General features: G+C 39.1%; 1 protein-coding gene across 1 annotated transcript; it reads left to right on the top strand.

Moving 5' to 3' along the window:
• Positions 1–360: 360 nt before the first annotated feature.
• LOC107595532 (G-protein-signaling modulator 1-like) lies at positions 361–4103 on the top strand. The gene is made up of 3 exons (XM_016285955.1): positions 361–642; positions 2823–3202; positions 3326–4103. The coding sequence occupies exons 2-3, from the start codon at positions 2891–2893 to the stop codon at positions 3509–3511; spliced, it is 498 nt and encodes a 165-aa protein (XP_016141441.1). The 5' UTR covers positions 361–642; positions 2823–2890; the 3' UTR covers positions 3512–4103.
• Positions 4104–7273: the final 3170 nt, after the last annotated feature.

The raw sequence follows: 7273 nt of genomic DNA, 5'->3' as shown, positions 1-7273 counted from the left end.
ATCAGTAATCTTGGTCACTGTATCCTCGTATAATTGTGCTCTAATTTTCCTGACTGTGGAAAGAGAGAGGCAACTGATCCCCCAGGAGGCAATGAATGGAACTCAACAATGCAGGAATGCAAGCCAGTGTGTGTATATGTGTGTGCACCAGACAGTGTGTGTTTTTGTTGGTGTGTATATGTCTGTGTTTGAGTGAACAACGGGAGCGAGATTTGGAAGCCGATTTCCAGTTCCTATAGCAACCATGATGTAAGCGCAGAGGGGCAACTGCGCCCCATTTCTCTCTATCTCTCCCCCCTCACTCTCCCTTTCTCTCCCTCTCCCCCTCGAAAAACAGACAGCCCAGCACACAGGAAACCTGGGTGTGGAAGATAGGGAAGTCATCCTCATTTTGCTGGAATATAAGCCATTTTTTCTTGTATTTCTTTTCTTTTTTTAAAATGTTTTTAAGATTTGCAAGCCATTCAGTAACATGTACGTTTCAATCTTGGGAGAGAAAGGTCTGCTTGTCATGCTTGCCAAGAAAATCATTTAGTGCCAGAGGCTGTGGCAATTGGTGTATGGCTGTTCTCAGATGAAGTCCCTGTAGATAGTGCCTTTGTGAACTTTATTGCTTTTGGATTTTTTGAAAAGGATAAAACTGTAAGTCATTTTAAAACTTTGTCATATGTAAAATATGTCATGCTTAAATATTGCATTTCTAGTAAAATATCTCAAATGTTTTATGTGACGTTACATTTTATATTTATTAAAAGCTGTTTTTCTTTATTAGAATAAATATGATTTAATGTTATTCTTTTGTGCTATTCTAACACCAAATTTAAAATTTGATTAAAAATTGTGAACTCATTCAAACTTTGCTGGTCTGCAGTTTATGCATCATGCTAACTATAAAATAAGTTATTATCCCAGATATATTTCACACCTAACTTTTCAGGCTCACAGAAGTAAGTCTGCTTTATTAAAAGTTGACAAGTTTAAACATTTAATAATCTAAATGTAGTTTTTAGTTCATGTTTGTATCATTCTGGGAACAAGAAAACATTGTTAAAGTGGTCATATGATGCGATTTCAATTTTTCCTTTCTCTTTGAAGTGTTACAAGCTCTTGGTGCATAAAAAAGATCTGTAAAGTTGCAAAGACTAAAGTCTCAAATCCAAAGAGATATTCTTTATAAAAGTTAAGTCAACCACGCCTACCTAAAACAGCTCGTTCTAACACGGGCCCTCATGTCTACGTCACGATGTGTGAAGATTTGCATAATGCCACCCAAATGTTCATGCAAAGAAAGAAGGCGCAACTTTTATTCTCGCTGTAGTACTGTTGCTGCTGCCATGTTGTGAATGCGCTGTGTGTTTCATTCTGAAAGCGAAACAACTTTGTTTGGCCTTCCAAAAGAGGACGATATCCGCTTCGTCATGCCTGGAGATGATCCGTGTTGGTTGCTGAGGGATTACATCAACTTGACGCTGTGGATCGCCGGATCGGCTTTCACCATGGACGAAGCAGAGTCCAGCCCGGGTTTGTCACATGTGGTTGCCGCAAGCCCGCCCGCTGCGCCCTTCTCAAGCCCACCGGCCGCCCGCGCTCACTCTAGACCCCGGCCTCTGCTCACTCTAGGCCTCCGGCCTTCGCTCACTCTAGCCCGCCGTGTGTGACGCTGTGTTTCGTTGTGAAAGCGAAACTACTTTGTTTGGCCTTCCAAAAGAGGACGATATCCGCTTCGTCATGCCTGGAGATGATCCGTGTTGGTTGCTGAGGGATTACATCAACTTGACGCTGTGGATCGCCGGATCGGCTTTCACCATGGACGAAGCAGAGTCCAGCCCGGGTTTGTCACATGTGGTTGCCGCAAGCCCGCCCGCTGCGCCCTTCTCAAGCCCACCGGCCGCCCGCGCTCACTCTAGACCCCGGCCTCTGCTCACTCTAGGCCTCCGGCCTTCGCTCACTCTAGCCCGCCGTGTGTGACGCTGTGTTTCGTTGTGAAAGCGAAACTACTTTGTTTGGCCTTCCAAAAGAAGACACGACTAGAAATCAGTGGTTAAGTTGTATTTAAAACACTGTTCCAGAACAGTTCAACCCAAATATTCAGATGTGTCCAGCGCATTTTATGGAGGACTGTTTCCTGATCCTGGTAGAGTAGACTACAATGCCAGCTGTTCTGACTCACAGACTGTAAGTACGTTTTTTATATTTAAAGAATTTGCCACTGACGATTCAAACGCGAGTTTTGAGCAGTGTAGAGTAGCATTTGTTGTTTGTCATTTCTCTGATCACAAATGCAGACACAGTTTTATGTTTACACGGCGCGATGCAATGCAACACGTAAAAAGACAGTATAAGTCATTATCATCCGTAATTATGTCCCCACTGGATGCAACATATGCCTCGTTCATAATGGGTTTTAATGTTTTTGTCTCGTCAGACAAGGTATCACAATATGCTAAGGGGCATAACATTTCCGTCACACGCTTGAGATATTCTGCCAATCACAACGCACTGGATAGCTGGCCAATCAGAGCACACCTCGCTTTTCAGACCGATGAGCTTTGTAAAAATCAATGCGTTTCAGAAAGGCGGGGCATAGAGGAGAAACAAAAATTTACAGTATGTGGAAAATAATGTGTTTTTTGAACCTTAAACCACATACACACATTTCATTACACCAAATACACAAAATAATGTTCTTTTTAGCAACATCATATGACCCCTTTATACTTGACATTCAGTTTCAAGTTTTCATGTTTCAACGTGCTTCAAAATCAAGGATTTCATTAATCATTGCAAGAGTGTTTAATCTTTTGCTCTGTATTCTTTTTAAGGGTAAGTTCCAGTCACCTCTAATGAGGTCTGCCCTTTCACTGTGCTCAGAGACCCCAGAAGCAGCGGCATGGAGAACCGGCGCTGCCAGCACCCTCAACAGCCCAATGCCCAGGCCCAAGAGGCCTCATCTGGGCCCCAGTCCTCCATGCCCCAGTCCCCTTTACTGTCTGGAGCTTCCTCCCTCATCTCCCTTACCCAGACAGAGGAGTTCTTTGACCTGATAGCCAGTTCCCAGAGCCGTAGACTGGACGACCAGAGAGCCAGTATAGGGGACCGTCTGGGCATCAGGATAGCACAGAACAATGTGGGACACTTGTGTGAGGCATGTAGTCCACAGGAACCTAGTGACGAGTTTTTCAACATGCTCATAAAGTATCAGGTAACACAATAGCAATTGAAATTCGATATCAGATGTGAGATGTACAAATGTGACTCACACTTACATTCCTCAGACGTCCTCTGTTTGCATGTTGTGAACTTTCTCACTTCTCTCCCCCTCCAGTCCTCCAGAATCAATGATCAGAGGTGCTCTTTGCCACCAGCACCAGACCCAGATGAAGACTTCTTCAGCCTTATCCAGAGGGTGCAATCCAAACGCATGGATGAACAACGGGTTTCTTTTCCTTCTGATGAAAATGATGAAACAGACTTAAATTATAAGTCCAAAACCTCTGAGGGCTCAAGCTAGAGACTGTGGCACTTCTGATACGACTTCCACAAAGTCTTCTGCAAACTCTAACTCTCTGGCAGCACATTTTAAGAAATCTTCCAAGGCTGGGGTTAGGGGGGAGTAATATAGGTTTATTTTAATTAGTAGGATTATATCATGTTGAATTGTTTCATATTTTTACAGTCACCCTGAGGTGAATTCAAACCCAACAGATGTGATTCTGAGGAAATGGAAACACTCACATGTTTGTATGTTCCAACAATTGTTCTTTCACAAAAGTGTTTGTGCAGATTTCAAGAAAAGCAACACCATAGAAAACAATTAACATGGTGCTTTCCAAGGATAATATTACTAACTACTGTCACACAACACAATATAGATCGGTGTGACAAACAATGGCAGCACATAATCTCCAAACAGGTGCGTGTTCATTTAACTCAAGTGGAAAGTGTGTTTCAGCACACACTGAATATGAATTAACTGATGCCCAGCAGATGGGAGCAATTGTATTTGGCATGACAGCGAAGTTGTATGGCTCATGGATCAGTTCATGTGGTTGTCTAATTCTGCTCATAAGTAATATAAGTAATACTAATAGTAACAGACTTCTTTCAGAGGACTTAGAAAGGCTAAATCCATCTTTAGCATTAAAAAGTGCATAATTGTTAGTCTGTGAAAAGTGGATAGACTCATTTCAAGGTGCACTGTTTAACATGACTTTTTGTTTCATTGGAATAAAAGTGATGTTTTAGTATGGTTTAGTTTGTCTTTAATATTATTTTTCAGTGGGGATGATCGTATGATTTCCTTGCAAAATTTTATGAATATGCTGTCTCCTTCAAACAGTGTAAAAAACACTTAAAGGGATGGTTCACCCTAAAAATGAAAATTTTGTCATCTTTTAGTCACCCTCAAGTTGTTCCAAACCTGTTTGGATTTAACACTTTATTTTAAGGTGTCCTTGTTACACATACATGTGATTTCTAATATAATAACAATAAATGATGCATAATTACATGCAAGTAACCCTAAGACAAACCCTAATCCTAACCCTAACCATATGATAAGTATGTGTAGTTAATTAATATTACTCAGTACTTAAATGTATAATTACACTGTAACGAGGACACCTTAAAATAAAGTGTAAACGAAATTCTTTCTTCTGCTTAACACAAAAGAAGACAATGGTCCCCATTGATGTCCATAGTATTTTTCCATACTATGGAAGACAATGGGGACCAACAATTCTTCAAAATATCTCATACAGGTTTGGATCACCTTGAGGGAGAGCAATTTTTTGGTGGACTATCCATTTAAGGTTGGCTTGAACTTAAATCAAGTCTATATATATATATATTCTCTTTAAGTATAAATATATACAGATTGAGGTTTAAAGGGGTCATATGACGTTGCTAAAAAGAACATTATTTTGTGTATTTGGTGTAATGCAATGTTTATGCGGTTTAAGGTTAAAAAAAAACATTATTTTCCACATAATGTTCATTATTGTTGCTGCTCTATACCCCGCCTTTCTGAAACATGTCGATTTATACAAAGCTCATCGTTCTGAAAAGCGAGGTGTGCACTGATTGGCCAGCTATCCAGTGCATTGTGATTGGCTGAATGCCTCAAGCTTGTGACGGAAATGTTACGCCCCTTACCATATTGTGATGCCGCGTCCCGGCTCGATGAGACAAAACCAACAAAATCCATTACAAATGAGGCATTTGTGGCATCCAGTGGGGACATAATTACTGATTATAATTTTTATTCATCTTTTTACGCGTTGCTTTGCATATCGCGCCACGTAAACATAAAACAATGTCTGCATTTATGATTGGAGAAACGACAAACAACAAGCGCTAAGTTGGAACTGCCCCACTTTATAGAAACAGCCTTTGTGTGTAGATGGCATTGTAGGCTACTGGTTCAGGAAACAGTCCTCGTCCTCCGTAAAATGCGCTGGACACATCTGAATATTTGGATTGAACTGTTCTGGAACAGTGTTGTAAATACAACTTAACCACTGATTTCTAGTTGTGTCCTCTTTTGGAAGGCCAAACAAATTAGTTTCGGTTTCACAATGAAACGCACAGCGTCTTCAAGACATGGCGGCGGCGGCAACAATACTACAGCAAGAATAAAAGTTACGCCTTCTTTCTTTGTGTGAACATTTGGGCGGCGTTATGCAAATCTTCTCACATCGTGACGTAGACATGTGGGGGCGTGTTAGAACGAGCCGTTTTAGGTAGGCGTGGTTGACTTTTATAAAGAATATCTCTTTGGATTTGAGACTTTAGTCTTTGCAACTTTACAGATCTTCTTTATGCACCAAGAGCTTGTAACACTCCAAAGAGAAAGGAAAAATTTTAATCGCATCATATGACCCCTTTAAATATTCTGTGACCACAAGTCAGATAAAAAAATTTCGAGAGGGCATTTAATTTCACACATAAAAATCAAATGGATTCTGTTTGTTTGTGCAGAGTGCAGACACAACAAGATTGGCTCAATCAATTTGAGGTAGGATTATTTTCGTTTAAAACTTGTTTGAGAACAACCATCATTTTTGTACAGAGCCACATGATATGCAGAAAAAAAATATATAAACTTAATAATTTGTTGATCTTGTTTTATTTAAATGGCTCTCACTCTTTATTCATTTGTGGCCACATTGTACTGCACTAATACATCTCCCTGTTTAATTTAGTATGTCTAAATTGTGGATTTAACTAAAACGAGGAACAAAGTAGCCTAGGACAATTTGGCCCCAATTTACATAAAAAGAAGGAATGAAGTCATGAATGATCATTGCTAGGTAGTTTCTAATTAGAGGTATTCATCCTAATTCTTCTTCTTTTTTCCTTTCTAAATTTGTCTATTTTGAATTTCCTTTTTATAAAAATCCTACTGCTTGTTTACATTTGGAAAGTCTTCCAGCTTTATAGAAATGCACAGGTGACTAATTAAATAGTCACACAATTTAGTTTAATTTGAAATTTTTATGATTTAATGAATTATTATCTTTTTATCACCTCAGCAACCCCCTGCAGTTATTTCAGGAACCACAGTTTGGGAAACACTGCCATAATGTAGGCTACTGTTTAATGCACTTCATGATGTTGATAACAAAAGAATGGAAACATTTGAAACTTTTTCTTACAAGTTAGGTGAAATGTAATCTAAAAGCAATCAAAAAACAGCCAAAATACATGACCTAATCTTATGTGTAAACCAACAGATTACGTTACTAGCTACAATTATGTAATTTGTAATCTAGACTACAATTTATAAGTACTGTAATCTACCCAGCACTTTGAAAGATGTGGTGGGAATGGAGTATTTATTTATTTATTCATACTTATTCATACTTATTCATGCAAATATTAATTTCTGTATAGTGACAGAAAAATTCCTCACTTTTGATCCTTTGTCAATGTCATTATTTTTCACTTAATTAAAGATTTACTTACAATTACATCACAAAAACAGTTTTGTTTACAAAAAACACTATAACATAAAATAAAGATCTCTAGCTAACTGTACTTGCTGTAGGCTATGTTAGATAGCTTGTGTGTAAACACACACACACACACCTCTAACATATCTGATAAATCTATTTTTTATGATTGATTTTTGTATTGCGGTAATGATACTCGATACTAGTCGATTAGCTTATTACTCGCGACTACACACTAAGGGTCACTTTGAGCTCAGCATTCATGAGCGTGACTATATAACAACTGATGAATAGAAACATCGCCCGGAGGTAATCGGCGT

The sequence above is a fragment of the Sinocyclocheilus grahami genome, unplaced genomic scaffold (assembly GCF_001515645.1).
Source record: "Sinocyclocheilus grahami isolate Dianchi unplaced genomic scaffold, SAMN03320097.WGS_v1.1 scaffold203.1, whole genome shotgun sequence".
NCBI classification, from domain to species: Eukaryota; Metazoa; Chordata; class Actinopteri; order Cypriniformes; family Cyprinidae; genus Sinocyclocheilus; species Sinocyclocheilus grahami.
The sequence above is the reverse complement of the archived record's forward strand: the minus strand, read 5'-3'. Positions and strand labels throughout refer to the sequence as shown.